Source organism: Mustela putorius, unplaced genomic scaffold (assembly GCF_011764305.1).
Source record: "Mustela putorius furo isolate JIRA1106 unplaced genomic scaffold, ASM1176430v1.1 tig00000738_pilon_pilon_pilon, whole genome shotgun sequence".
Classification (NCBI taxonomy): Eukaryota; Metazoa; Chordata; class Mammalia; order Carnivora; family Mustelidae; genus Mustela; species Mustela putorius.
Genome location: NW_025421463.1, coordinates 6,627,822 through 6,655,575, shown reverse-complemented (window position 1 = coordinate 6,655,575; position 27,754 = coordinate 6,627,822). Strand labels below are relative to the sequence as shown.

Here is a 27,754-nt window from a genome sequence, read left to right as displayed (position 1 = left end):
GTCCTCTGCAGCCGGCTCAGATCTTTCCCGTTGGCTCCCAGGAAGGAGAATGGCAGGTGGTCAAGTCCCCTCCAGGGCTCATTGTCTTGGAAAGGGACACACACACCACACACAGACACACTCACATCACGGTCTCTCTCTTATCTGTTCTTCCGTGCTTTTCATCTTCAACCAGCCTACCCCTAATGGACCATATACTTTATTAAAAATATATAGTTACAAACTCCATTGTCAATCTGGGCTGGACCCCGGGGATCTGGAGGGACCACAGGGAGGGATGGTCCTCATCCTGCCCCTCGGGGACCCGCCTCTGCACCCAAACCCAACATCCAGGGGCCAAGATGGCTGGCTTTGGGGACCAGCCTGCTGGGCGGGGGAAGGGGCTAGGCTCACTGGGCCCGGGAGGGGGGCGGTTCACAGAGAGGGACTGCACCTCCTTGTCCTGCAGGTACGAAGGCGGAAGGCAGATTTGGTGCCTCCATCTCTCCATTTATAGATATTTACAAAAGAAAGTCGAGAGCAACAGGTCACAGTCATGCAAAAGAAAAGCCCCCCCACCCTCCCTCCCCCCACACTAACCCCTGCCCACCCCAGAACCCCACGATGCCCACCCCCCCAGCAGTCCAGCCGCCTTCCCCAAGGTTCTGAGAGTAAAGGGGGCACGTCCTTGAAGTGTCAGTGGGAAAAAGGTGGTGGGTCTGGGGTCCCCGAGAGGCCAGTGGGTAGGCTGACAGGTCAGGGGTTATCCTGGGCCCTTCCCAGGCCTGGGCTCTGGAGTCACTGAGAAGGGGTTTCCCAGTCTCTGAAGCCCCCAGCTCCCTACCGCAGGCCCGCGGAGCCAGGGTCAGCTCTGTCCTGAGTGTGGAGGGGGTGTCCTGGCATCCCACCCCCGGCAGAGGCTCTTGTGGGAAGTGATGAGGGCGGGGCCCGGAGGTCAGATGGCGGACTCCCTGCGGTAGGAGATGTTGTCCAGCGGGAGGGTGGCTTGGATGCGCTCCAGATCCAGGTGGCTGCCGAACTCCAGCATTCGGATGATGCCCGCTTCCTCCTTGGAGCCCGCCTCCAGGCCCAGGCCCGCGGCCACGGCAGCAGCGGCCGCCGCCTCCTCCTCCATCTCCTCTTCCTCCTGGCTCATGAGGGCCAGCTCGTTCTCGTAGCAGAAGGCACTGGGCGGGGGCGGCGGGGCGGGCAGCACGGTGATCTTGCTCTCCTGCAGCTCCCGGGCCGAGCAGCAGGGCGTGCCGGCCACCTCGTAGGTCTTGTGGAAGCGTGAGTAGTCCACCTTGTAGTGGCTCTTCTCCTCGAAGACCACGGGCTCGAAGCGGTGGCCCCACAGGATCTCGCTGGCCAGGTAGGAGCTGCGGGCCTGGGTGGTCATGGCGGTGGCCTCTACCATGCCCTCGAGGATGACCACGATCTCAAAGTCCTCCGACTCCAGCTCCTCCTTGCCCATGCCGTAGAGCGGGCTGTCCTCGTCAATCTCGTGGACGATGATGATGGGCGACACCAGGAAGATGCGGTCCAGGCCGATGTCGTAGCCCACGTTGAGGTCCCGCTGGTCCAGCGGCAGGTACTCGCCCTCCTGGGTCATGTAGGGCTTGATGAGCTGGGCCCGCACGTGCGCCTCCACAATGTGGCTCTTACGCAGGTTGCCCACACGCCACATGAGGCAGAGCTTGCCGTCGCGCACCGAGATGACCGCGTGGTGGCTGAACAGCAGCGTCTGCGCCCGCTTCTTGGGCCGAGCCATCTTGGCCATGATGGTGCCGATCATGAAGGAGTCGATGACGCAGCCCACGATGGACTGCACCACCACGGCGATGACCGCCAGCGGGCACTCCTCCGTCACGCAGCGGAACCCGTAGCCGATGGTCGTCTGCGTCTCCACCGAGAACAGGAAGGCGCCCAGGAAGCCATTCACGTGCATGATGCAGGGCTTGGGGGCCGTCGGGGCCGCCGGGGCACCCCCTCCAGCCGCTGCCGTCGCCGTGGCCGCCGCCGCAGCCGCCGCCGCCGCCGGGCCGGCCTCCAGGTCGCCGTGGAAGAAAGCAATACACCAGAAGAGGAGGCCGAAGAAGAGCCAGGAGACGAGGAAGGCCGCGGAGAAGATCATGAGCATGTAGCGCCAGCGCGTGTCCACGCAGGTGGTGAAGATGTCCGCCATGTAGCGCTGCGACTTGTTGCTCAGGTTGGCGAAGTAGACGTTGCATTGGCCGTTCTTCTTGACGAAGCGGTTGCGGCGTTTCCGCCGGGGCACGTGGGCCTGCCCGTTGCGGCTGTGCCCGTGCATGTCCTGAAGCCGGCGTGGTCACCTGGGAAGACGCAGGGCCTGGGGAGAGGAGAAGCCCGACAGGTGAGATGCTGGCGCCCCGGGGAACCCCACTCCCGCCCCACCTGGAGATGCTCAGAATGGGAGGAGCCTGGCCTGGGACCCAGGACCTCCTAGAGCCCCTGTGGGCAGAAGGTGGCAGGTAAGGTGCTTCTGAGGACAGGGAGGGAGTGTGGGGGCCTGAGCCAGCGCCTCCAAGCACCAGAAGCTGAGGCCACCAGGAGGGCCCTCGTGCTGCTCCCTCCAACCTTTCCGGCCCCCCTGCCCCGTCTGGCGAGCTTCCTTCTTGGCTCCACCATCGGGTCCCCTACCCTGAGCAGAGGGAGCTGTGACCGCTCCAGCCCCTGGTCACCTCCTGGGCTCAGCCCCTGCCTGCTTGGCCCTCTCTGGGGCAGGACATCCTCCGGAGCTGACCTGTAGAGCAGCCAATGGCCACCTGTGGCTTTGTACATGGACTCAAGATGAAATACAATTTTAACTTCAGTTCCCCACATTTCAAGGGCTCAGTAGCCACCCGTGGCTAACGGCTGCCGCGACCAGATGGAGTTGACAGAGGACATCTGCCTCATGACAGGAAGTCCCACTAGGCTGTGCTGGGACCCGTGGCCCCATGTCAGTTCCCGTCCTGTCCCCAGACCTGCTGGGAACAGAAGTGGGTGAAGACCAGCAATGGTCGTGGTCAAGACGGAGGAAGGGCGAGCCCCAAGCTTTGGCTCCCAGGTAGGCATTGCAATTCCCATGTCACCGGTGAGGGAGCAGGGCTCAGAGAGGAGAAGCGACTGGCCCAAGGTCACACAGCTAGTGAGTAAATCCAAGCTCGGGTGTGTCTAGCCTTAGCCCGCAGGTGCTGTCAATACCTAAGGGCTCACGGATCTGGAGGCGGAGGCAGACACACCCACTGCCTCATGGAGACACCTCGGAAAACTCATCTCCCCTCACCTGTAAAATGGGGATCAAAAGCCTGCCTCACAGGGCCCGAGGAGATAGTGGGTGCTCGGTTAGAGACAGCCACCCTCCTGCCCTCCTTCCCGCCTCTCCAGAGCAGGAGGAAGCTGGCGAGAGGCAGGCTTTGCCTGTCAGCCTCCTCAGCTGTGTTTCGGTGGAGGCGGCTCTCACCCCTCAGGGGCGGCAGGAGCACCAGCTGGGCCCACGGAGGGCAGACCCTCCCTCCACCCCTCCCCTCCACGGGGCGCAGGGAGAGAGAGGGAGAGAGGGTGCTGCCTGGGGCCCCAGCCACTGGCAGGGCTGGGCCTGGGCCTGGGCTCCCGATAACGTTTTGGCCCAGAATTATATAAGGCTGGAAGTTTCTATTTTCTGTTCTATTCTTCTTCCTGATCTAATTGTGCATCTGTGGCAATGTTTATACACTTCCCTGCTCAGGACAACTCGGTTGCCGCAGCAACGGGTCCGCGCCAACGCTGAAATTTAGAGATCAACAGCCTGGTGCCTGCCTGTGCCTCTTCCCGGGAGAAACTCCCTCCCTCCGCCAGGCCTGGGGAGAGTCAGCCCTGCCCCCGCCCCCAGCCTCCCCCGCCGTCACCCCCTCCTCTGGGTTCTTCTCCCTTCCCTGCCTTTGCTACCCGGGGGCCGCAGCCCTGTCCTGAAGTCCCTCATCCACCGCATGATGTAGGGGCAAATCACTTGGCGGCTGTGAGCCTCAGTTTCTTCATCTGGAAAATAGGACCAGTGAGACCCACGGGTCTGAAGATCTAACAGACAATGTGGGTAGGCAGTGCTGGCCCTTAGGAGGCCATAACTTTGGCTGGGAGCGCCAGGCCCTGTCTGCCACCTCCTCCAGAGGCCTAACAGCCAGGGCTCCGGGTGGGAGCCCTGAAGAAAGTGGGGGCCAAAGGCACCTTCTAGTTTTCTAGAAGGACGTCTTTCTTCACTAAATATCTCCCCCTCTCTGCTCTGTCCCGCTGTCCTGAATGCCTCCAGTAGCACCAAAGAAGGAACCAGAAAGTGCTTACTTCGAGACCCTTCTTTTATAGCTGAGGCCAGGAAGTGCAGGCCCGGAATGGATTTGCTCAGGGTCCCAGGGTGAGGCAGAGGGGACCAGCCTGAGCAGGGGTGGGGGGTGTGTGTGTGGGGGGCGCGGCTCCTCATTCCCGCCGCTCCAGGGCTCCTGGGAGGGAAAGGTGCTCCTGGAAAGAGAAGCCTCCTCCCCTGAGGGGTGGGGGTAGAATTTGTTGCAGGAGAAGGCTCTTTATGGGGCTCCCACTCTCTAGGAGGGCCCAGGGCTGAGGGCAAGGGAGATGGTCCCCACATGTTCTAGGCTGCTGGCCTCGTTCACCAGCACTGTCCACTTTCCCTGGGTCCTGGGCGGTAGGATCAGTCGGGCCCCAGGCTCCAGGTTCGGCCCTGAGGCTCTGCATGGCCCCACCCCCCCAGCTTCAGCCCTCACCCCCAGCCCCTGCCCATCCCCACAAGCCTCACATCTCAGCCCAGCGGGGGCACAGCTGGTCCTGCACCCCTGCATCTGCTCTGCTGGTCACAGCAGTGTTCTCAATCAAGCCTCTGTGACATTCCAGGCCCCGGGCCCACAGCTCTGCTCCGCCATGCCCAGTCATGCTCAGAAATGTCCGCTCTGGGGCCAACGGGAAAGCTATCCCCAGACCCATGGCCCTCCGCCACAGAGGAGCCTGTGTGTTGCCTCTCCCTGCCTGCAGGGACCCGTTCAAGTTAGCGAGTGCTCCTGTCCCCGCTGACTCCTGCGGCAGGAACGACAGGCTCACCTGGCAGGGCGCGGGCTGACCCACACTGTGCCCGACCGAAACCTGGAAAGTATGAAGCTTGTTATCGTGCTTTCATGTGACAGCCCTGGGAGATGGCCAGGTTTGTCACAAGGGGCTTCCTGGTGAAGGCCCAAGGACAAAGTGCCCAAGAGAAGGGGCATAGGTGGTCCCAGAAGGGAAAGAAGCATTGACCACTGGGGATCACCCTGGATACAGGTGTTCTCATGGGAAGACCATGTCCCCAGGATGGTGTCTACAATGAAACCGTACTTTTCCGGAAGGCAAAGAGCTGGTCTTCATTCTCTTCCAACAAGTGTGCCAGAAAATGAACACACCCGGGAGAACTCGGTTTCAGCCCATTTCCCACGGTGGAGGCTCCGGGAGGCCGGGCCCCCCTCACTGCCTCGCGGTGTGACCTTGGACAAGTCCTTCCCCTTCCGGGCCAGCTTCCTCGGCCGGTCGCTACCCTTGATCCTGAGTGTATCCCACGACTCGTTTCATGGTCATCTTGGGGAAAGGACAGGGTGGGAAATGCCGGCTACACTCAACGTCCTTTCTTGGCAAAGTGAAAGAGGGAGGTGCTGGGCCATTTACCAAACTTTCTTCTTTTCCTTTAATTTTACGGTGCTGTCACTGTCCCAAATCTGGAGCCCCTAGTCCAGACCTCACTAGACAACGAGAGAAACTGAGGCCAAGAGCGGGGTGGTAGCACAGGGAGGCTGTGGCTAGCCAAGAACCTTCCAGCCCCAGAGAGATGCTAAAGGTGACCGGCAGGGATGTCAACTCGCTGTCACCATTGCGAACCTGCTCCTTCCAGGGGAAGGCTGGACGCCCTGCCTGCCATGGGTCCAGAGCAGGCAAGATAAAGACCCCACACCTGTCATTAGGTTCTCCTCTGATTTTGTGACACCGAATGCCCCCTCCTTGCCCACAACTCCCTTTGCCAAAGGAAAGCCGATAAAGTGACAGCAGCCCCAGGGGGGACTCCGGCAAGCCCGGCCGACCGTGAGGACACCTCTCCCCGTGTGCACCCACCCCATGCCCCGGAGAATCGCTGGTGGCTCAGGGGCATGTCACCCTGGCCCCCAGCCCAAAAGGCAGCACTTCCTGAGTCTGGGCCAGCCAGGCAGGAGGAAGGGGACACTTAGCCGGCCTGCAGGGCCTTAATGCTTGTCTTTGTTACTAGATGGGACAATAGAGGAGGTGAAGTGACTTGCCCAAGGTCACACTGCTCAGCACTGGGGCCCAGCTGAACCTATCGCCCTTCTCTTCTCGAAGGCTGCTCTTAGGGAAGGAACCTTCTGGAAGTGTCAGCTCCCTGCCTGGTCTATCTCCCCGAAGCGTCACTGCAAGCCTCTGTTTACTTAACAAGTATTTATTAAGCACCAACTGCAGCAACAAGCAGGGTCATGATTTCTTTCCCCAGCTGAAAGATCACAGGCCAGGGGTGGGGGGGGGTAAGGATGAGGATGGGGGTGGCCCAGCAGAAGCGGCAAAGCTGGGATCCCCGCTCCGGTCTGGCTGGCTCCAGCTCCCTGGCTGACCCTGGCCCCCAGTCTCCGGGTTGGGCTTCCTTCGCCTCCCACCACGCCCCGCCCAATACGGATCCCTCGGGTCTCTCCGCAGCCCCCACCCAGCCCCAACCCCAGCCGCTCTGCTTTCTAATCTTCCCTGACTGCCCCGCCAGCTGCAGCCCTGCCTCCTCTGAGCCCCTCGGCTCCCCCTGCCTGTCTGCTCCACTCGGCTCCTTGTCGGCTGTAGGAGAAGAACATGCTGGCTAAGCCCTTGTGTTCGGGTGGCAAGACCTGGCCCTCAGTCTCAGCTCTGTCATGTCCTAGTGTGTCCTCTTTGGACCTCAGTTTCCTCATCTGCAAAGTGGACATGATGGCACTAGTACCTACTTCCCCAGACCCCCATTGAGCCAAGTGTGATAACCACCAGGAATAGAAACACGGGCTGGGACCTCCACAGGGCTTTGCAGGTGGAATGCATGGAATGGGCAGATGCTGGTGGGGGTGATGACGGTGATGACGATGATGACGGTGACGGTGACACCGGACTGGGGACTGGAGGCGGGAAGCCCCACGTCAGGTCCTGGCTTCACTAACTGCTCCAGCCAGGTGCTCCCTCTGCGAAACGGGAGACCACGTTTGCTCCCTGGCAGGAGAGTGGGAAGATGGAATGAACACGGCGCCTGGCACAGAGTCTGAAATAAGGCGGGGGAGCTGGTGGGTGTTCCTCAGTCCCATGAGCCCCATTCATCCCTGAACGCCTCTGGGGCTTGGACGGGGAGGCTGACTCTTCTCCTAAGAGAGGGAGCGGGCCCAGGGCCATAGAGGTGAGGCACAGCGAGGCGGGGTGAGGGGCTAACTCAGTGCACCCAGGTCAGGTTCTAGAAGGTGGGAAGATTTCCCTGGGGGACATGGAAGGAATTCACACCATTGTCCCCTTTCCCAGCCTCCTGAGGAGCCCAGGGCCTGCCCGTCCTCCAGCCCTGACTGAGGCCTTTTAGGCCCGAGCAGCCTGGTTTCGGTGAAGGTTCACTCAGCTCGGATACACAGGGCTTTGCACGGGGGTGGAAAAGGGCTCGAGGCCTGGCAGCTGAGCTGTGCTCCTCAATGAGTAAAAGGGAGCCAGAGATGGATCTAGCCGCGGGGGAAATCGGGGGAGCCAGTCCCCTCCGCACAGCCCTCTGAGGGCCCCTCAGCCTCCAGGAGGTCTGACTACCTCATCTTCATGAGTCTCAAGAGCCCACACCTTCCCCCTGCCCTGGTTTTGACCCAAGTCCAAAGTGGACTCTGTACCACTTTCTGCCTGTGTGACCTTGGGACAATTACCAAGCCTCTCTGGTCCCCGCACTCATCATCTCTCTCTCTCTAGGTGAGGCTAACAATAGCCCTTACCTCATACAACTGTGACGAGGAATAAACAGGACGGTACACGTCACGTGCCAAGCACAGCGTACGTGGTTGCTAAGTAGCACGGGTCACCCCTGGGTCTGACCAGTCCTTCCCGTGTCCGCCTCCCCCTGAATCTGAACCACAGCGCCCTGCACCCATCACGTGGCCCTGCCCCGGTTGTTTTTCCCCCGCAGCAGCCCAGGGAGCATCCGCACAAGGACAGTGGCCACCTTCTCCCGGGGTGGGGGCTGGGCTGGAAGTGGGAGCAGTCCCGCCTCCTCTGGCAGATCCCCTTGACCTCTGCGAGCCCGAGTGTCTTCACTCACGAAGGAACGCGGTCATGCCTACCTCCCTCGGCCGTCGTGAGGGTCAGATGCGGATTGCCAGGGGCCACAGGGGTGCGGGCCAGAGTGGGTGCTCACAAGTGCCGCTCCTCCCTCACACGTTCCGCGCCCTGGCCGCCGGCATGACATTGCAAACCCCACGCGGAGCCCTGAGCATTGGCTTCCTCTGTGGCGGCCCTCATCTGAGTGCTTTACGCTGATCAATTCCTGCCCTGCTCACCGTGACCTCAGAGGAAGTTACCATTATGATCCCTACTTTAGAAGGAAGAAAACGAAGGCAGAGAGAGGTCCAGCAACTTGTCCAAGGTCACACAGCCCATTAGGGGTGGAGCCAGGATTTGGACACAGGCAGCTGAGGCCAGAGCATGTTCATTAGATGCCTGACTCCCCTGGCCCAGGGACACATGGCCACATCGCACTTTTCTTCCACTTAGGAAATGTTTATGAAGCCCTACTATGTGCCAGGCTCTGTAAGTCAGTCCTTCTGGGAGAGGAGAAGCTGGGCATAGGGCCAGTTACGGCCAGGACCCGGGACCTGATTGCAGGGCCAGACACACAGGAGACTCTGGGCTCCCAGGGGGGCTCTGAGCACTGTGGGGTGAACTGACTCATTCTTCCAGCTCCACACCCCAACCCCCAACTTTCCGGCCCAGCCACTAAGCCAGCAGGTGAACAGGCTCAGAAAGTAAGTTCCCGGGAATGTCCAGAGAGGTCTTCTGGTCACAGCCAAGTGGCAGGAGCTCGTGGCCGTAGGACCCAAGGGTCACTGGTTCAACCTGCAGCTGTGCCCCTTCTTGCCCAGCCAGTGCCTGGTTCCTGCCCCCACAGACAGCCCCACAGGAGCCCCCTCGACTGGCCTGACAGTCCCACCAAAGGGACTGTCCCCAAACACCTGTGCCCTTCTATACAGGGATTGGAAAGTGAGAGCAGATCCCTGGAGGCTCCTATTTTCCAGGACAATCTCAGCTCTCCTTGGTGGTAGGATTCAACCCCCTGTGCTCTACCCCCACGGCCTCACTGTGGCTTCTTGGGGTCTGGTCAGCTGGGTCCATTCTTCCTCCAAAGTTACTCGGTCAGTAACTACTTAATCATACCCTTGCTGTGGGTCAGACCCAGGCGTGGACTCGCCCAGCTTATGGGTCAGCCAGGGAGAGACGCTGCGCACATTCTAGCATCTGCACAGCGGGGTGGTCAGAAATGGTGGTAAGCTGCTTGAAGGAAACGTGCTGCGATTGTGACAGAGAGGACAAGGGACTCTGGTTTGGTGGGGATCCCCTAGGGCCTCTTTGAGAAAGTGACATGGGAATTAAGGTCTGAGTAGTGACTGGGAGTCAAGTCGGGGAGGAAAATTGTGTGTCTGTGTGAAAGGTGGGGTGTAGAACATTCCAGAAGGGGGCTGGCGTGTCGAGAATCTGCAGCAAGTCCACTTGGTGGGAGTGAGGTGAGCAAGAGGAGGGAGAGCAAACTTGCCCAGGATGAGGCCCCCAGAGGTAGGGGGTGGAAGGGGTTACGAGTGTCACCCTCACAGCCACAGGACACAGGCGGGCAGACACTGGGTTTTGCCTGGTTAGATTTTTTGAATTTTCATATGAAATTTTTAAGACAAATAGGAATAAAGAATAATACAATAAACCCTTGTGTATCCTCCACCAGGTTTAAGAAATAAAACCTCCTCAGGGTGCCCGGGGGGCTCAGTTGGTGAAGCGTCTGATTCTTTACATCAGCTTAAGTCTTGATCTCAAAGGGGCACCTGGGTGACTCAGTGGGTTAAAGCCTCTGCCTTCAGCTCAGGTCATGATCTCAGCTCAGTCCTGGGATCGAGCCCCGCATCTGGCTCTCTGCTCAGTGGGGAGTCTACTTCCCCCTCTCTCTCTGCCTGCATGTGATCTCCCTCTGTCAAATAAATAAAATCTTAAAAAAAAAAAAAAAAAAGTCTTGATCTCAGGGGCGTGAGTTCAAGCCCAGCACTGGGCCCCATGTTGAGCGGAGAGTCTACTTAAAAAAAGAAAAAAATATACCCAACCTTACTTGTGTGGCTCCCGTGGCTCCCCCACCCTGGTCTGGCCTCAGAGGCACCCACGGGGGTAGAGGTGCTGGGGTCCCGCACGGGGTCCGTGCATGCAAGGCCCAGACGGTGGCCTGTAGGGTACAGAGGCGGGTTGCACAGGCGACTGGGAAGAGGGGTGCTGGGAACAGGCGCCAACGGGACGCTGAAGGAGGACCCAGTTTAAGGACTGATGGTTTCCCCATGTGTGGTGGCCGCGGGATGTGCAGGTGGAGAAGCCGCAGGCTGTTGCACCCTGAGGTCGGGATGGAGATGGCTGATGCTGACCACCTGTGGCAGCGTGGGAAGTTGTGCAAGCGGTTGCAGCCACCTGGGGCAGAAATGCTGGGGAGAAGAGCAGAGGGCCCCCAAACCGCTGGGCATCCCCGGCAGGTGGCCCAGGACCAGGCACAGCAGCGTCCAGATAGCAGGGCCCCGAAAGCCAGGAGAAGAGGGGTTCCAGCAGAGCTGCCTGGTGACCCCCCGACCAGCCCAGACCATGTGAGGCCGGCGACCCCTCAGCCCTTTTCCACTCGGATGCTGTCCGTCCCCAGCCACCAAGGACGAAGTGAGGACAAGGGCGCCGAAGAAGGCAAGGAGCTCGGGACGGTCGCCGCAGTGGGCCAGGGACAGGAGCAGAAGTGGCCTCGGGACAGCCCATGTCCAGGACATGTGCCCCAGCTGGGGAAGGGGTTGGGCATGGAGATCACCACCCCAACCTCGCTCCCGCAGCAAACAAGCCCACAGGAGCCGGGGCTGACAGTGGGGGAGAGGGTCTCCCAGAGCCATGGAGGGGGGCAGGGCATGGGGGCTGACATCTGTTACCCACAGCGGCGCAGGGTTCCCTGGATTCTCCGATGGGCCTCACAAGAGATGTGGGAAGACCGGAGGAGCAGGGAAGGCGAGTCTGAGCCAAACCCCAGGCTGACTTCCTGCCTCGCCCCGCGTGGCCCTGGGTGGCTTCAGAGAGCCATGGGACTGCTTGCGACACTTGGGTGCTCTCCTGGGACCCTAGCCCGCAGACAGTTACGTAGTGGCGGAGGGAGCCAGGCCCCTTGTCTGCCCAGCCTGGCCCGGAGGCAGCCCGATGCCATTGGAGAATGGCACACCCCACGGCCGGCGCAAAAGAGGAGGGAGCCCTGGAAGGAGCCATGTGGGTCTTCAAGATGTGTCTTTTAGCAAAAAAAAAAGAAGAAGAAGAAAAAAAAAAGGCAACAGTGATGAACATTGAGTATAGTATCTACCATTTGTGGAAAAAAAGGAGAGAACGAAATTTATAGACACACATATTTGCTTGTCTGGGCTTGTCTGTGGATGGAGCCCCAGGAAGCTGGTGACACTGGCTGTCTCCGGGGAGGGGAAGCAGGTGGCTGGGGATGGGTGGGAGGAAGAATTCTCACTGTATTCCTGTTTGTGTCTTTTTAATTTTAGAGCCGTATGAATGTATTACCTACAGAAAAAAAAAGACACATAGAAGGCTTTAAAATTAGTGCGTACATATGTGTATTTTTCTGAAAAGGCTTAGAGCATCCTCAAAAGGGCCTGTGATCCCAGGAAGCCTGAGAACGCTTCACTTCGGTGCTGTGCGGCCACGGGAAAATGCCTTGACTTCTCTGAGTCACATCCATAAGATGGTGAGGAATAACGCCCACTTCGTAGGCATGCTGTGAAGACGAACCACGGGGGTGGACGGTAAGAGTTTATAAACCGTAAAGTGCAGGAGCCCTTCTTGAAGGGGCTGAGTGAGGGTCACCTCCTATCCTCTCCCCGGCCAATCGCCGTAATAACGGTAGAACGACTAACGCTGAGTGTCCATGGTGAGCCAAGCCCGGTCACAACTTTGATCCTCACCCTGGCGATGGATGCTGTCACTCTCATCCTCACCGGGGTTCAGGAGCTTCCCCAAGAAGGTGGAGTAGGGGGCTGGGGGCTGGACACCGGCCCCACACTCTGTCTACCCAGCCCACAGTGCTCCGCCTGCTCCAGGCCACGCCACGACCACACAACTCTTCCCCAGCCGCCCCCCGCCACCTCTCCCCCTGCAGTCCCACATCCACAGGGGCTGAGGACCCCCGGGGCCCCTCCACTTAGAGCTCTTGGGACTTCCTACCACAGGGCCCTGGCCTGTTCCCCACCCCACCCACCCCTCCGCCGCTCGGGCCTTTCTTCTTGTGCCTTGAACACAGCAAATTTATCCCTCTCTCTGGTCTTTACACCGGCTGTTCCTTCTGGTTGAAAACCTCCCAGACGTCACTGCGAACACCTTGCTACTGTTCAGGTCTGAGTCAGAGGCTGCCTCCTCCAGGAGGGCCCCGGGCGCTCTCCGTCTGCGGCATTTCTCCCAGCCAAACCCATTTCACGTACAATTACCGTTAAGTGCCGGGATCTCGAACCTCTGCTTCACCCCAGAACTCCGGCGCCCGGCACGTAGTAGGCACTGATCAAACACCCGATGACCGATAAAGAAACATGATAATTTCCGTTGTCATCATTCCCTTGGGGGACCTAAGCAGGGGCTATGACAGCGTGTGATCAGGGAGGTGCTATTTTTGTCGTCGTAGTCAGGGAGAACTTCCCCGCCGCGGAGGTGGTCTCTGAGTGGAGGCCAGGAGAGTCTCAGTGGCACTGGAGCGAGTGACTGACGACGGCAGAGGCCTGGGGCCTTTGCCTCCACCTCCCACAGAGCCCGGGCTTCTCCAGCTTCTCTCCGAAGGGGTCCCCCGGGTTGAGGGGGAGTAGGGGGTCCCGGATTCACACCCAGGACTCTACGCCCATAAGAGAAGCTCCAAGGACTGGAGGGGGCAGAGGGGGAGGCCCAGGCAGGCAGACAGTTCTCTGAAGGCCCAGGGACAGGGGTAGGAACACTCAGCCCCTGCTCCTGCCCCAGCCTTCCTGCTTAGCCCCAGACCGGAGTGACTGTCCCTATGGGGAGCCGGCTATACCAGGAGGAGTGCAGTGTGCTTACCGTCCTGGCCATCTGTCCCACTGGTTCCTGAGGCCAGAGACTCTCAGACTCCATTCATTCATTCACCACCCTATACCTGTGCTGAGCTGGAGTGGCCTCTGTCCCCCTGCCTAGTGTGTCCGCAGCACAGGGTGGCGCCTTCCCCAGGGGAAGCTCTGTACCTCCCCATGGAATGAAGGACCGTTTATTGAGCACCTACTATGTGCTGGGGCGGGGAGAGAAGAGAGTAAGACAAGACACAAGCCTGCTTGGCTGAGCTCCTTGTGTTAACATGTGAGGACAGAAGGTGAGGGGTTCCCAAGGCCAGAGGGTTTAGAGAGAGGTCCCCAGGAAAATGTGGGGAGAGCGGGAAACACAAAGAGAAAGCAGGCCTGGGTTCCCAACTGGGCTGATGTGGGCTGGGCAGAGAGTGGGTCCCAGGCCATGGGTTGGGGTGGCTGACTGGGGGGCTTGACAGCCCCGAGCAAAGTGGGCTACTGGGCCAGGGAAGGGAGATCTGAGGACAGGAGAGTGGAATTCTTGGACAAGAGGCGTTCTGGGAATTCTGGGTACTTATATTCTAGCATCCTAGAAAAAAAGGGGACCTGCACACCTCAGCCTCTGTGAGCGCTCTAGGATTTCTAGACAGGGCGGGAGCTTTGAAACTTTCTGACCAAGACCCAGATTAAAAACAAACACATTGTACATCGTTACTCATTATACAACGTATATATTTTTAAAAAGGTAACGAGAGCGTTGCAAAATAATGCCCTCATTACATACCAAGGATTTCACATTTTCTTTTTTATTTTATTAAAAAAAATAAGTAGTGAGCTCACTCAGTTCATTTCACAGCCACTAATGGATCAGGACCTGCTCATACCCTGAAGAACACTGTCCTGCCTGGTGCTCAGGAGCCCTGAGCTGGCTGAGACGGGGGATCTAGGGTTTGTCTATTTTCTTTTCTGGTGTCCCCTGGGGCTGGCGCAAGGCGTGGTGGGGGCACAGGCCTCTAGAGCTGGTCTTGAAACTGCGACTGCCCATGCTAGGACCATGAGCTTTTGGAGGGCACAGTTGTTGGGAGAGTTGTTGGAGGTCATGATGGAATGCTTGGCACAGTCTGTTAGACCCTTAGGGTCACGGGACCTCCATACTGTGGCCCAGACAATAAGGACTCTGGGTTCTGGGTCTGATCCCTTTCTCTGGCCCTGTGTTAGAACCTGCCGCCATCCCCCTAGCAGATGTTGTTCAGCAGCTGCTTGCACACCTCCCATGTCAGGGAGCTCACTCCCTCTCCGGCAGCCCACTAGAGTGTGGGGAGTGAGGCTCTGCCAGGCTATTCAGGCAGCTAATATCTGTAAATCCCTCCCATGACTGGCTGTCCGTCCGTTCTCCTCTCTCCTGGCCTGTCAGCCCAGGGACCCGAGCCAGCTCCAGCATGAGGCCATGCCCGCGCTCTGCCCCACCAGGCTGCTTCTCCTCCCTGTTGCCCAGTGTCTGGGGGATGGCTCTGAAACCCGGCCAGAGAGGCTCTTTCCAAGGTCAGGTGGCCTGAGGATTTGCAGCTGCACAGCCTAGCGCTGGGGCTCAGCCAGCCCTGCCCCCACCCAAGCAGGTCTGGAGGGTTCGGCAGAGAGTTCGGGCGCTGACAGCCAGGACAACTAGAGAGGCAGCGTCTGAAGGGGGTGGCCAGTGTGCACGGGGACTGGAACCTGGCAATCAGCAGGAGTCGCCCCTGACTGGTCGGGCCATACAGTGGCTCCTGTCACCTGTCACCGACGGGCTGCGTTACATTCAAAGCTCATGGATCTTCCCAGCAACCCACAGATGTAGGGGCACAAGCCCACCCCATAGGTCAGGGGATGGAGGCTCAGAGAGGTAAATCTGCTGCCCAAGGCCACACAGCCTCTCAGGGGTGGAGATGGACTTGAACCCAGAGTTGTTTCCCCTCCACAGGGCTCAGCTGGGACTATGGAGTCCAGAGGAGAGATGCCTTTGGGGAGCAGGGGGAAGCTAGCTGCCCCTTTGGGAGGGAATGAGCTGTTTCCCTGAGAGCAAAAGCCAATTAGTAGAACCATCTACCTATGTTCTACATTAGTAGAACCAATAGGTATCCATTAGTAGAACCTTCCAGACATAGTGGGCTGCCCCAGGAGATGGTGAGCTCCCCACCGAGAGGGTGTTGGGAGCTCTGATACGCCTGTGTCCGAGTGACTGGGCCCCTCTGCTCTCTCCCGCCTTGTTGTCCATGACCAGGCCACCTCCAGCTCTGTGCCTGTCACCTCCCCTAGAGGGTCCCATGGAGTTTCCCAATCACTGGCCCCCGCAGCTGTGCCCTGGGCCGAGTGGCCCCTTTACTGTTACAGGGCAGAGGGCTTGGACTTCTCAGGCCTACAGTGAGAGTCTGGGGTAGAGGCTGAGATTGGGCAGGTAGGGGAGAGACTTCGCTGGTGTGGAGGAGGGAGTCTCAGAGGCCAGACGGTAAAAGCTGGCGCCAATTCTGCCACCAAATCAAGGCTGGGCAAACTCCCTCCTCAAGGCCTCAGTCTCCCCATCAGTAAAATGGGTTTAGTCCCTCACAGTCATGTACCCCCTCCTCGCTGGCCCAGCTCAGGCACCTCCCATCTGGCAGCCCAGGTAGAGCTGGGGCACACTCTGACAGCAGACAGGGCAATAAAAGGGAAAAGCCAAGCACATCCCATTGGAGAGGTTCCCAGGGGTACAGTGACCCAGTCAAGGTCACGAGGCATAAAGGGGGGGTGGAGCTGGGATTCAATCCCAGGCCTGCCTGACTTCCTTGTTTAGCTGCCCCAGCTGTGACCCGGGGAGGGGGGCTGTCTGCTGCCCCTTCTCTCCCTCCAGTCTGGGGGTTTCCCAGAGGGGGGCTTGAAGAGAACTGGCTCTTCCCTCCCTCCTCTAACCGCTCCCCGCAAGATAGGGAGAGCCTGAGAGAGGGGGCAGGTGCTGGCAGTCCCAGGGGTGGGAGGCAGAGGAGTCAGGAGCAGCTCTGGGCCAGTCCAGCCCCAGCTCTGGCACCATTGCTGTGTGACCTTGGGTGATTCACTGTGGGTCTCTGGGCTCAGTTGCTCCATGTCCCAGCAGAGTCTGGGAGAAAAAGCAGTTACAGGAGCAGATGGGGTCACCAGAAAACACTGGGGAGAGTTTTCCCCATCTTCCCAGGCCCAGCGGGGCCTCTGCTCAACTTGCACTCCCCATGTCCAGCCCCATCTCCCCTCTGCCCTTCCACAGGCCCCTGCTGGGTCCACCTGAGCAGGCCTAGCCCAAAGCTCCCAGCTGATAGGGCCATGACCATGACCACACCTTCTCCCTACACCACTCCAGCTGGGGTGCAGACACCAAGGACCACCTGTCTTGGTAGCCTTTCTCCTTGACCTGCCAATGTCCCCCAAGGACACTTTGCCCCCCATCGGCCCACTGAGACTGGGTACTCCAGCTGCCGGCATGAAAGTTAGTCAATCACTGGCTGGGGGGGGGGTGGGTCACAGGGAGGAATGAGGGAACTGGCGCCGGGAGATTCAGGGGATCCCCAGGCTGGAAGAGATGCATGTTTCCTCCTTCCTCAAGCTGAATGGATGGTCCCAGAATGGCTGGACCTGGGAGCATTCCAGCAGGACAATGGTATAGGGCTGTCTCTACCTGCTGGACCTTGGGCAAACTCGGGCTTCTAGCCGAGCCTCAGTTTCCCCAACTGAAAAGTGGGAGTGATGGCAAGGAGGACTCAGTAAAACCATGGATACAAAGCCTAGCCTAGAGCCTGGCACGAGGGGGCTTGTCCCCCTTCCAGCCGCAGGACCCCCAAGAAAACCTCCCTGTCCACCCAGCCACCGAGCGTCAGCACCACCTCCCCGTGCAGCCGGGCCTCTGAGTGTGCGTGTGAGGGCGTGTGTGAGAGAGCTGTGTGAGTGTGTGCCAGAGGGCAAGAGAGTGTGCGAGCGTGTGTACTGGGAGGACTGAGGCGGGGGTGGGGGTGGGGGTGGGGGAGGGCGCCAAAGGGCGGGGGGTGGGGTGGGGGCAGCGCCTCATCTCAGCACTCCCCTCCCCCATTTGCCCACCTGCGTGTCCTGTAACAGAACAGTGGTCTCAGAATCAAGCAAAACCCACCAGCTCAAACCTCATCCAGCCACCTTCTATTTGTGTCCCACCAGCCACTCCCCCTTGCTGGACCTCAGTGTCCCCTTCTGTAAACAGAGAGGACCGTGGGTGGAGGTCCCGAGGCGCCTGGCTTCACCCTAGGGACCAGAAAGTGGGTGGCAGGGGCAGGAGGGTCCCAGGCCTTTGAGAGCAGGGGGAGTGGGGGGCTGAGACCCAGAACCAGCTGGAGCGCGAGCCCACCCTGCCCCCCATGCTGCACCCCACCCACCACCCCACGAGCCCCGTGTGTGCGCGCCGGCAGGAGCGCGCGTGTGTGACTCAAGGTCTATTCATAGCTGAGCTGCACCAGCTGCGGCGTCACAAGCAGAGGGGCCTCAGCCCGTATTATTATTTCAATTACCATCTGAATTAAAAGTTTGAGCAGCGATCAGCCCACGTAGCAAGGGGAAGAGGGAGCAGGAGAAAAATAAAGATGAAAAGGAGAAGAAGGGCTGCGCCCAGAGATTCCCCCCCACACCCCAAGGAGGGCTGAGTCGCCCCGGAGGCTTAAAGGTTATGCCAACCTCCAGGATTCCTGCCTGCCCCTTGCCTTGGGGCCCCGGGTCCTTGTGGGGATGGGAGGAGCACTTAGAGATGGCCGCGCTCCGGCAGCTACGCCGCGGAAATAGATCACCCGGTCCAGATTCTCCCTGGCTCGGGCCAGCACAGCACAGCAAGCTCGGAAAGGGTGGGGAACGGACCTAAGGTCGCATCTCAGCCACACCCCAGGCTGCAGGCGCCAAGCTCCTCCTCTCCTGCCAGGCAGGTCCCACCCACAGGTCCCCCATGACCTCACAGGGCAGACGAAACTGACATCTGTGGGTGGCGCTGGGGCAGGACCAGGGAGGACAGAGGTGGACCAGCTGTCCCTGCCGGTTTCTCTTCCTGCGCCCTCCTCTGCATTCCCGAGGCAGAGTCCCCTGCCTGCAGCCAGCACTCTCAGCCCTCTGCCAGACCGCCAAGCAGTTGGCCCCTCCGGTCCCAGACCTCACACCATCGTGGGCCCAAAGGACCCTCCTGACCCACCAGGGTGGGGAACAGACGCCCCCCCCCCAGCCCAAATCTGACTCTCTGGACACCTTTGAACAGGTCCCTCTTTTCCCTCTGCTTTAGTCTTTCCCCTTGAAAGTGAGTTCTTCCTTGGGTGCTTGTCTGTATCCATGTCTTCAGAATGGAGCCCCCCAAAGATCATTGAGGGGGCATCGTGCTTTGGGGGCAACACATTATCTCCTGCCGAACTCCAGCCCAGGGGAGGGACTTTTTCCATTCTTTTCTCAAGGAAGTCTAGGGACAGTCCCCCCCCCCCCATCAGACTGGCCCGATGCAAATCCAGACTCATCCACTCACTTCCCTGCTGTGTGACCTTGGGCAAATCACAGACTCTCTGAGCCATGGTTCCCCCGTCTGTAACACGACATTGCACATTGCGGGGCTGTTGGGAGGATTACAAGGGAAAGCCTTTGCAAAAAGCTCCTACCCCAATGCCTGGCGTAAGGATGTGAGTTTCCTTGCTGGAAGGCGCGTAAGTGACTCGTGCTGCCCCCCCAGCCTCTCCTGGGATATGAAAGACTCCTGGGATTTTGGAGGTGGAGATGTCAAGCACCCTCACCCATAGGACAGAATTATTGGCAGGTACTTACCTGGTTCTACTTAAATAGCTCTGGGAATGAGGAGCTCACTATCTCACAAGACATCCTCAGAGGCTCCCTGTCTTTCTCTACCTCCAGCTCTGGGAATCTTCTAGAAAGGGCCATAATCTTCTACCTTAACCCCAAATCTAGCCTGTCCCTGCCTGGGACTGCTTGGGACTCGCTTTAAAATGAGCCCCAAAGGGAGCTCTGCAAGTTTACCGAACGACAGATGGGATTAACGCTCAGGGATGGTGGAGATGAGGGGAGCCAGGGAGGAATCAGGGAGAACAGAAGAGGCCAAACTGAGGACTGGGCCCTCCAAGCTCCTGGGTCCTGCTCTGGTCCACAGGGTGTGGATCTGCCTGTTTGCCCACCTACTTCCAGGGAGGGCTGAGAACCAGGGCCCCGGGGTTGGGCCCCAGCTCTACTCCCTCTACCCCCAAACCACTACTGTGACTTTGCGTGGGGGTCTACATCTCTCTCTGGGCCTCAGTTTCCACTTTTGTAAAATGAGTACAACCAACCAGTGAGTTAAATTCCAAGCCTTCTGTCCCTATTGGGCTACTGTCCCCGCCCCCTTACCCCCGTCCCCCCCCCACCCAGCCCAGCATGCAGGGAGCCACCAGGCCCCTGAGGGTCTGGGGGTTCAGGGCCAGAGACCCCATCTCTTCCCCTGTCTCTCACCTTCGCGTCCACTATCTCTTTCCCATCTCGTGCCTTTGAGGGTTCTCTCGTCCCCATTTGACAGGTGAGGAGACGGAAGCATAAGGAGGTCGAGTTACTTGCTGAAAGTCACAGAGAACCATTCAAAACTCCGGACTCCTCCTCTGTGCCCAGGAGAGCAGCAGGGCTCAAGGGCATCTTTTCCAAGAGACTCACCAGGATCTCGAGTGGCCAACTGTTCTCCACACAGATGTAGACACTGTACAGGGCATGGGGTGGGGGGTAGGGGCTGCCCAAGGTCACCCAGCGAGGCAAGTTCAGATCATCCTGAACTTAGGCTCCCTGCCTCCCAGGTGCCACCTAGCCCCGGGGGACAGCAACATGGTCTGACCTCCCAGCCCCGGCCCTGGGATCTTTCCAAGATCGGAGCCCTCTCCTGCCTCAAGGCCCTGCTTGGCTGCTCCTGGAAGCCCCCACCACCTGGGACTGAGGCGGCAAGAGTGAGCAGGAAGATGGGAATGAAAGTTGAGGGTTGGCCGCTTGCCCCCCGGCCCTCCGTCCCTCCCTCTCCTCGTGCAGGGGGAGCGGCAGTGATGTAATGCAAGTAAGCCGCTCGGCTTTGGTCCCGGTGCCAATCTCAGAAGAGAGACGACAGATTGCGTGAGCCAAATTTGGCATCCTAGGGGGGAGAGGCATGAAAAGTGGAGATGTGGAGGAGAGAAGCGAGGAGCCTGGGGAGGTGCAGGAGAAGCCCCCCTGCCCGGCAGACCCCGGACTCACCACCTCGCCTTCCACCCTGGCCCCCTGTCCGCCCAAGCCCACCTGACCTCGGGGTCCCTTCCTCACTCTGAAAGACCAGCCTGGCTCCTCCCTGGACCCTCTAGCCCCAGGACTGCCAGTCCCGCCCGCCCCCCAACACACCGCTCCAGCTCCGTTTCCCACCGCCACTAGTCTCCTGGTTACCGTGTTGCTGGCTGTCATGTCGCTTACATGTCCTCGTGACTCAGTGGTCCCCGCAGAGGGGCCCCCTCCTCCTCACACCCCCCTCAGCACTCGCCCCCGCCTCCCCCAGATCCACATTAAGAACCAACCCGCCCTATAAGCCTACACTGTTCCTCCTCCCCTTCCCTCTTATCCTAAGCTAAGAAATCTTTCCACAGCATCTCCTGGAGCTACTTCATTCTGGGTTCTGCAAATATCTAAGAACCTACTATGCTCCAGGCTTTTGCAAGCTGCTTTCAGAGACCTGACATGGTCTGTAAATCACCTGGCAAACCAGTGAAGTCAGTACCAACATCCCCATTCTCCAGTTGAAGACACTGAGGCCCAGAGGGGTCAAATCAGCTGCCCAAGGTCACCCAGCAGATACTCAAGGCCAGCTCCTTCCGTTCCCAGTCACCCCAGAAGCTTTTTTTTTTTTTCCCTTCTGGGAGAGGAGCTTCCTTTTCAAGGGTAACCATAGGCTCCCGAGGAATAGCTCCCAAGGCCCAGAACCTCCTCTAATTTCTGGACACTCCCCTTCTTAGTCAATCCTCTATTTGAGGCTATCCTCTCTCCCCATTAGCTGTCCACCTTCCCAAAGGTAAAATGAGTCCTTACTGCTGTCTTCCCAGCACTTTCCCCAGCCCGTGAACAGCCCTCAGCTCATTTGAGCTCTTGGAGGTCAGTGGGGCAAAGAGCTATGTCCTCATTCCACAAATATGGAAGTCGAGGGTCAGGGAGGACAGGGACTTGCTCACGGTGCTGGTCCCCCAGCTAGGGAGCTGAGTTCCAGAAGCCTGAATGTAGGGTAGGTGAAGCCCACTTCCCAGTGTGGAAAACTCCAGAAAGAGCCCTCCTCCCTGTGGAGAACGGTCGAACGTTCTAGGCTCAGCCCTCCAGACTCCAACTTGGATATGGGTCAGCTCAACGGCCAACAGCCTTTGCTCCTGCCATGTTGCACCCCAGGCCTGATCCTACCACCTCTTCTGTCTCCTGTTCCTCTCATCCCAGGCCAAGGCAGGGCCACACTGTGGCTCTCAGGCCCCCAAAACTCCTGCATAGCTCCCCAAACTCTGGAAGCCTGGGAGGTCACAGGACTGTATGTGGGAAGCAGAACAGGCATTTCTCTCTCTCTCTCTCTCTCTCTCACACACACACACACACACACACACACACGGGTCTGACTCCTCTCTGGGTCTTGCACACGTGGCCCTGGGACCTCTAACCCTCAGCTCCCCGTTCCCTCAACCTGCTGCTCAGCACCCAACTGGTCTGGAGGCTCTGGCTTGCCAACTTCGCCAGCCCGCCCTGCCTCTAGTCCCTCCGCCACACTCCCACCGGCCATCTCCCCACATTCTCTCCCCCCCTTAGAGCCTAAGCACTGGAGGCCGAAGTGGGATGTTGACACCACGGGGAGGCAGGCAAGTTTCCCTGCTCAGGGGCTCATTCAGACCTCTCTTTCCTTGGGGCTCTCCTGTAGGGACAGAAGAGCAGTCTTTGCCTCTCTCCACAGCCCCCGTCTCTAGATCTGACATGTGAACCCCCTCCTGGATGGATCCCTGTCCACCCACCCGGGGATCACCTGGCCCAAAGCCGGCGCTCAAAGCAGGAGAGGTGGGATGTTTTCCGACAGATCAGAGGGCCATTTGCAAACAGGTTGCAGCTGGGGAAGTGGAAAGGGGACCCCCCCAAACCCTTTGCCACGAGTCACCTGCCTTGAAGCTCCTCAGAACCGGCTGACAACTGGGGGTGGGTGGAGGCAGGGGCAGGAGGTCAAGGCCTCTTCTACCCACCCGTCTCCGCCTTTCCGGCCACTACCCAGACCTTCACGCTCCCGATGGACCGACGGACGGAGAGACAGAGCTCGCCAGCTCCCAGGGAGTCGCTGGACCGCGCGGAACGCGCGCCTGGCGGCGGAGACCCGCGGGATAAGGCGCGGAGCGGGCGGGGCTGACGGCTCCCACCGCCCCCCACCCTCGACGGGACACACAGACACGCACGCGGCGGGACAGACAGACGGACAGCGCCAGCGGTGGGCACGGGCCCGGCTTACCGCGGGGCGGAGGATCCGACGAAGGTCCAGGAGGCGGCGAGCGGGCTCTACATCCCACGGCGCGGTCGGGCGGGCGGCGTCCCGGGCGGGGAGAGGGGACTCCCGGGGCCCCCTCCCCGCGAACTCGGCGGGCCGGCGCCGCCCACCCTCCCCGGCTGCCGATGGGTCTGTCCGTCGGTCTCCGGGTCTCCGCGCCTCGGGGCCGTCCCGCGCCGCTCCCCGCGGGCCGCCCAACTTTCAGCGCTGCCCCGCGCCGCGCCCCCGGCGCCGCCTGGGCGTCAGCATCGTCGGGCCGGGCCCCGGCTCAGAACGCGGGGGTCCGGGGGCCCATGGCTCTCGACCGCCCGCGCTCGCGCCCCCCGCCCCCGCCGCAGCCGCCCGCCCTCCGCCGCCCCCCGCTGTTCTCGCGCTGTCACTCCGCGCTGTCCCCGCGCCCTGCGCTCCGCTCCCTGCCCCGCGGCGCTCGCCTCCGGCCCCGGCCCCGAGAACCCCGCAGCCGGCCGGACCGCGATCCGCTGCCTCCCACCCCGGCTGCCCTCCACCCCCGGGTCTCCGTCCCCCTGTCCCTCTGCCTGTCTCCTCTGTCCCCGTGCGGGTCTCTCCGTCTCTCCCTGCGGGGTCTCGGTCTTCTGCCTGCCGCCCTCCCAGTGTCTCCCCTGCCTCCCTCCGCCTCTGCCCTGGCTCTCTCCCCTGCGCGTCTCTATCTGTCCTCCTCCCGGTCTCCGTCTGTCCTTCTCTGTCTCTCTCTCCCTCCCACTCTCGGTGCGGCCCCCGCTGTCTCGGACCCAGGCCCGCGCCTCCGCCGCGTCCCCGGCTCGCCCGGGAGCCCGAGCTCCCGCCGCCCGCGGCGCGCCGAGAACTCCCAACTCGCGGCACGCCGCCCCGCTTTGCGAGACTTTCGCCCCTCCTCACACGTGACCCGCGCCCCAGTGCGGAGGCCGCGTGCCCCCCCCCCGCCCCGGGGCCCCGGACGGCCAGTGTGGCCCCGCCTGGCCCCTTCCCCGCGGCCCAGCGAGTCTTCAAACCCCCTTCGGTCGGCGGGCGGCGCGGGGCAGGGCCGGGGGCTGGGGGCTGCGGGGCCCCGCTCCTACAGCTAATCCTGCCCGGGTTTTCCTCCTCCCTCCAGGAGCGCTCCTCCCAGAACCCATTCCGAGAATCCGCTCCCGGGTTTTCTAGCCCCCAGGGGCAGGTCGGTAGGGTTCCTCTGGACCGGGAAGGGGTGGGTGGGACAGGGTCTGTCCTGGGTCTGGAGGCTCCTGGCCACTTTGCTCAGCGATCTCCTTCCGCTCCTGAAGTACCGGCACTTAAGGACCCCACGCACTGCGCTCCGGAAGACAGAGGTGGCGTTGCTGAAGGGACCCTCACAGTCACCTAGACAGCAACTCCTCATTTTCCAGACTAGGGGACTGAGTGCCAAAGACGGCCATGAGCTTGTCCAAGGTCACCCACAGGTGGCAGAGCCGGACCAAACCCCAGTGTCTTATTCTCTGCGTCCCCATTACTCCACACTGTCTTTACAGGGCAGTATCCTGGTCTGAGTGTGCCCCAGGCTGGGCCCCACGCTCTGGGCCATGGGGAGGAGTCTCCAGCATCTCACAGCCCCCAGCACCCTGCCTTCAGCCAGCCACTTCCCTGGGCATCCTGCCTCCCCCCCACCCCACACCCTTTGAGGAAGGAAAGTACTCCTTTGCTAGGGTGGAGGTCGAGAGAACACCTAAGTTAGACAGCCAGAAGAACTTCCCTGGGAGCCTGGCCATCTGTGGCTAGTCTCATTTGAGAGGTAGAGAGACTTAGGCACCCTAAAGAGGGATTGATAATTTTTTGAAAACGAAATCTCCTCCAGCATCTTCTCCAGGCTGATCCCTGAGCGTGAGTCCAGCACACTAACCACCATGACTGTCTCTCTTCCCCATGGATCCTCCCCACCTCCAGTTGGGATCCAGTCCCAACTCCCCAGTATGATGTACAGTCAGGCCCCACCTTATCCAGCACCCTATATAACCACACATACACCCTGATTCCCACAGATTCCAGAACATACCAGATGCTTCCACACCTCTCTGCCTTTGCCCGTGCTGTTCTTCCTGCCTTAAGTGCCCTTCCTCCTTCTCTGCCCAGAGATTTCCTGCTGCTCTCCCAGCTCAGTCTCCCCACCACTTCCCCTGGGAGGGCTTCCTGATGCCCCCAGCAGAAGTCATTCATTACCCACTCACTCATTCATCTGGCCCTGGTACTCCAATTTTTTATTGAACCTGTTTGTAAAAGGGGGTCCCTAGCAGTCTACCCCCACCTCACAGAGGCAGATTAGGAAGGTAGATGCACAAGAAATTCACAGTTCATAGTAGATGTTCAATAAACATGACCATCCTTTCTCAGTCCTCCCTCCAATATTGTGTGGAACCCCATACCGGATGACCGTCTCCTTCATTACTCTGCGGTGTCCTCGCAGGCAGGCAGCCGGACCGGAGTTCCCTCCCAGGAATCTTTGGTGTGAATGGATGGATGAACTTCAGAATCTGAATTCTGGGTTAGTGGCAGGTAAGTGCCTGGTCACTATCACACCTTTCCATGGAAATTAAGAGGATGCGGGTGAAGCAAATAACCTGTGGTCTCTTGACCTAGCCAGAGTCCTGGCCTGATGGCTGCCCTGGAAAAGTGGGGTGTGGGGGGAAGGAGGGAGGGGCAGAAGAGATGGGGAACAGGGACAGAGGTGTCCAGATCCAGAGCCTCTGTTCCTGTGGTATCAGTCCTGAGGCTGTCACTAGGCACAAGTTTGAGGAAAACGTAGGGGCTGGGGAGAGTGACTTCTGGGGGATGGGACGGGGAGGCCTGGTGGCTGTGACATCATAGGGTTTTGAGGAAACCTTTGGTAATGGTCACCTTGCTAGTCGTGGGGCTTCAGCCTGGGACCCCCGTCGACCCCCACCCCTTGCTCATCTCCTGTAAGGAGGGTCTGGTGGAGGCTAGGGTGGACTGGGAGGAGGTTGGGGGTGGCAGAAAGGGCAGCTTCAGTCAGAGAGAGGGTCAGGGACCCCAGGATAAAGAATCCCCATCCCCCAAGCCTTGTGTGACTCTGGGCAGCTCACTTCTCTCTGGGCTTCAGTGTCCTCCTCTGTGTGACATCCTATCGTGTCATAGGGTGATAGCCCTATTGTTGCGATGGCCGAGGACTGGGGGAGAATTCATGGTTGTTCAGCCCATATTTGAGAAGGGTGGGGGTAGGAGGTGGAGGTGGGGAGGGGTATGAATCGAGGGGGCAAGGGAGAGAGACGTGGACGTTCAGGCCCTGGGCAAGTTGCTTATCCTCTCTGGACCTCAGAAGCCTCATCTGTAATGGGACAGTCTGGACTGGGTCCCCAGTGGGCAAGTAGATTCTGTCATCGGCTAACACAGAAGGGTCCCCTGGGGTGATACCATTGGCCCAGCACCATTCTAGGCCTTCACAAGCTACTATTTCATTTAATCCTTACAAGAACTCTATGATGCAGGTACTTGTTACCCATGGGGAAACTGAGGCACGGGTTATATTGTTATGTGGCCAGGGCCGGCTCTCTGGAAGGGTGAGACTTGCTCTGAAGTTTGCTGGGTAATGATGGTAAATAAAACATTTGTCTGGGGCGCCTGGGTGGCTCAGTGGGTTAAGCTGCTGCCTTCGGCTCAGGTCATGATCTCAGGGTCCTGGGATCGAGTCCCGCATCGGGCTCTTTGCTCAGCGGGGAGCCTGCTTCCTCCTCTCTCTCTCTCTCTGCCTGCCTCTCTGTCTACTTGTGATCTCTCTCTGTCAAATAAATAAATAAAATCTTTAAAAAAAAACAAAAAACAAAAAACATTTGTCTGACTGGATATTTTGCCAAAGCTTCCAGCCCATTTTCCATTCTCAGATCTGATTCTCACAACGTCTTCAGGAGGGAGACTCTAGGACTTCCCCCCACACGCCCACCCCCCATTCCCAGGTGAGGAAACTGAACCAAGACACAGAGAGGGGAAGGGCCTTGCCCAGGGTCACTCAGGGAGTAAGTCAGAGTCTGAGCCAGAATTGAAATGGGATCCTAGTTTCCGGGGAAAGGTCGTTTCAGGCCAGCAGAGCCCTCATGCTTATGAGCTGGCTCACCCCGGGAGCCCATTCAGGCCTCCTTGGTCCCATAGAGGCCTTGAGAACCTGTACAGAGGGCTGCGGGGCGAGAAAGATTAGGCCAAGCAGGGAGAGGAGCAGGGGAGGCATCCCGGATGGACTCCTTCAAAAACGCCAAAGTCACAGAGTCTAGGGGTTTGGGACTTAGAGAGTTCCTTAAAGTCTGGCCAGCCCATTCTACGGATGGGACAAACAGAGGCAGCCCAGCTGCTGAGATGAGAAGTCAGCCTGGGACACAACTGGCCTGCCTCCAAACTCCAAAATCCCAGCAGACCTGAGGGCCTAGGGCCGAAGAAGTGGGGGAAAGGGGCGAGGGGAGTCCAGAGGGCCAAGACCCATGGCAACAGGCTCTGGCCTGGGGATGGAAGATTGCAGGGGTCTCTCTGGCCCTCCACTCCCACCCTCGCCCCCCCCCCCCCCAGCACTCAGTAGTCACCAGGGTGGAATATTTTAGCACCTATAGAAAAACCGCCGCAGAGGGCCCGCGGCAGCTGTTGCTAAGGAGACGCTCCCAAAATAGGCCCCCTCCGCCAACCTTTCCCGCTGCTGCTCCTGCTGTGGGGAGGGGAGGACGCCAGTTGGGGGGGGGGTGGCACACGAGCCCTGGACCCAGGTTCATCCACCCGCCCTCGCTCCGCTGCCCCCATGCCCCAGAAGACGAGGGGCAAGCCAGTGACCTGGGCAGCTCCAGGTGGGCAGAGGGGTCAAGGGTGAACCCGGTCCGCCTGTGGCCTGAGCCACAGTCCTCAGCTGGAGGAAGGTCACCCAGATGAAGGGAGATGGGGCAGAAAAGAGCCCCCACACCCAAACCCCCTGTGCACTCCCACACATGCACGATTACAGACC

General features: G+C 59.7%; 1 protein-coding gene across 3 annotated transcripts; it reads right to left on the bottom strand.

The window, feature by feature from the left end:
* Positions 1 to 183: 183 nt before the first annotated feature.
* Positions 184 to 23,680, bottom strand: KCNJ4 (potassium inwardly rectifying channel subfamily J member 4). Of its 3 annotated transcripts, XM_045083866.1 has the most exons (3): positions 19,959 to 20,692; positions 19,764 to 19,864; positions 184 to 2,329 (listed from the first exon to the last, which is right to left on the bottom strand). In XM_045083866.1, exon 3 carries the CDS (start codon positions 2,288 to 2,290, stop codon positions 935 to 937), a length of 1,356 nt encoding a protein of 451 aa, XP_044939801.1. In that variant the 5' UTR covers positions 2,291 to 2,329; positions 19,764 to 19,864; positions 19,959 to 20,692; the 3' UTR covers positions 184 to 934. The 3 variants fall into 3 exon arrangements, with proteins under 3 accessions (XP_044939801.1, XP_044939799.1, XP_044939800.1); XM_045083864.1 differs by lacking the exons at positions 19,764 to 19,864; positions 19,959 to 20,692 and adding an exon at positions 22,777 to 23,680; XM_045083865.1 differs by having other exon boundaries at positions 19,764 to 20,692.
* Between the last annotated feature and the right edge of the window lie 4,074 nt (positions 23,681 to 27,754).